Raw genomic sequence first — 2,500 nt, forward strand, 5'->3', positions numbered from 1 at the left:
CTACCCTAAAAAATAATAATTTTCTGGTTCCTAATTGTGCCAAAGAGTACATTCTTTGGTACGTTCTCCGTATGTACACCAAATTTGAGATAAAATCACTATCGAATAGAATGTTTCTTAAACAATTTCCATTGAAATCTTAAGATTAAAGGTTAATTTGAAATACACAAAATCGCTCAATATCATTAAATAAAATAATGATTTTTTTTCTAATGTATTTCCGTTTTGATATAAGGCAGATAAGTATAGTTTAATAACCGCGAGATTCAAGTAACTATTATATTCTAAATTAATTCCTCTTTTAATCTGTGCTTATTAATATGACAAGACCCATTTTCAGCATATGAAACTAATCTCTCTCTCTCTCTCTCTCTCTCTCTCTCTCTCTCTCTCTCTGGCTTGATACTAAGACATGCATATTCATGGGCGAACTCAATTTTTTTACGAAATCTACGTCCGGATAAAATTCTTATGATATAAAATAATAGGATGTATGTACCCTCCGCAGGCTGGTTCTGTAACCCGGTTTTTTTTTTTTTTTTTTTTTTTTGAGAAATATTGGCATCCATGTCTTCCATTTTATCTGGTCCCATCTCTTCTCTATCGACCTTTTACCCGAATTCTCTATCATCTAACCAGCTAAAGAATGCCACAAGGACCATTAGCTCTTAATTATCCCCCTCATAAGGTCTTGATATTATCTTCGTTGCGTTCTGGCTAAAAAAAAAACTCGCGGCGCAACAAGAGTCATTTTCCATAGGACGTTTACGGAAGACTCGCCCTTATTTGTACCTGTTGTTCATGTCCGTTTCACCTCAGGTGTTTCGATATATTTGTTGATTAAAAGCAGCTTCTGGCTTTCAGCAAAATCCAGGTGTTCTTTATTGCCTTCGAGTTCCGTGGACTTTTATTCGTTTAGTTTCGTTGTACGAACAAAGGTGTAGAAAGCAATATAGTTATATGTATTTGTATGTGTGCAGCAAGTACATGTTTAGAACGACAGGACTGATTTACATAATCAACTTTAATTGGATATCAAAGAACTTTTGACTATTTCCGGACGGAAAAAAACAATGCTAAATCTTCATTAGTATTCAGCAAAGTTTATGATCTCTTGAGGTTACCCAATGACTATGTTCTCTAAATTTCTCCGAAATCAGTTAGTCAATCTTTTATACTTCGCGATAGTTAACGCACACACAAACGAACGCAAAAGGATATAAATATTAGCTCCATATAATTAGTCACTTTTTTTCTGGGTGTCTTACATCATATAAGTAGAATTTAACAACTTACAGTACGTAACTTTTCTCTTCATCTAAGGAAGAAACTAAACCTGATCTTAATGGGCTTTATAATTTGCAAACAGAATCAACAATATATCACACCTCATTAAAAAAGTTCCTTCTCCAAATAACTTAAGTTGAATATGAGTAAACTTTCTAATGTATTAATTTTATTTTGTGAAATATTTTTTCTTAAAAGTTTCCTTATCGTTTTATTTAATTTGGATGTATAAAATGATTGTTAATTTTTCAATAACAGATACTTATTTACCAAGAGCATTTTGTGAAATTGTGTATTTGATTAAGTCTCCTTAAAAAGGTCCCCTCTCCAGATAACTCAAGTTGAATATGAATAAAATTTCTAATGTATTAATCTTATTTTGTGAAATATTTTTTTCTTAAAAGTTTCCTTATCGCTTTATTTAATTTGCTGATCTTAGAATATTTAATTTTTCCTTGTTTCTTTTCCTTACTGAGCTATTTTTCCTTATCGCTTTATTTAATTTGATGATCTTAGAATATTTAAATTTTCCTTGTTTCCTTTCCTTACTGAGCTATTTTCCCTGTTGGGGCCCCTGGGATTATAGCATCCTGCTTCTCCAACTAGGGGTGTAGCTTAGCAAGTAATAATAATAATAATAATAATAATAATAATAATAATAATAATCAACAAACATATTTACCAAGAGCTATCTGTGAAATTGTGTATTTACAACAACAATAATAAGAATAGGGAAGTGGGGAATATGGGGAAAGGAAGAGTACCCCTGGATAGAATCCAATTTATAGCTCTAGGCAGGTACTCGGGATGGGAAAGATTAAGGAACTAGGGAGAAAGAGAAGTACAGAAGAAGAATAAAAGAGAGGGGCAGACCCTCTTGCGATATTACGAAATTGGTATTATTGTAGATAATGTTGTGTATTTGACTTAACGTAATCAATAAAGGAGAGTTTGACTGAGGCGCATCTGGTTTGGAGCCTGATAATTTCCTCTTCCTTGGAAGACGTCTTCCGTCTTTGTTCGCTCCCATTGTTGTTGTCTGAGTGGAATGAATAACAAATATCATTATCTCTCGCAGGAATAGATCACGTTACACTGAGAGCAGTGATTAGATCGGGTTATCAAGATGTATGAAAAGGGCGCGAAATGATTCGGTGTCCTGTTCAAACATAGGTTTAATTAGTGAGTGTTATAGTCTCTTCTCTCACACTAT

The 2,500-nt window shown here is 33.1% G+C and overlaps 1 protein-coding gene across 1 annotated transcript in view; it reads right to left on the reverse strand.

Annotated features, from left to right (window-relative positions):
• The window catches only part of LOC137644197 (protein split ends-like), a 102,847-nt gene extending 101,574 nt beyond the window's left edge, over positions 1-1,273 (reverse strand). The window contains exon 1 of the mRNA XM_068377197.1: positions 1,269-1,273. Within this exon, the coding sequence (XP_068233298.1) occupies positions 1,269-1,273 (5 nt within the window). The remainder of the gene's footprint in view (positions 1-1,268) is intronic.
• Positions 1,274-2,500: the final 1,227 nt, after the last annotated feature.

Source organism: Palaemon carinicauda, chromosome 7 (genome assembly GCF_036898095.1).
Source record: "Palaemon carinicauda isolate YSFRI2023 chromosome 7, ASM3689809v2, whole genome shotgun sequence".
In the NCBI taxonomy this organism is placed as follows: Eukaryota; Metazoa; Arthropoda; class Malacostraca; order Decapoda; family Palaemonidae; genus Palaemon; species Palaemon carinicauda.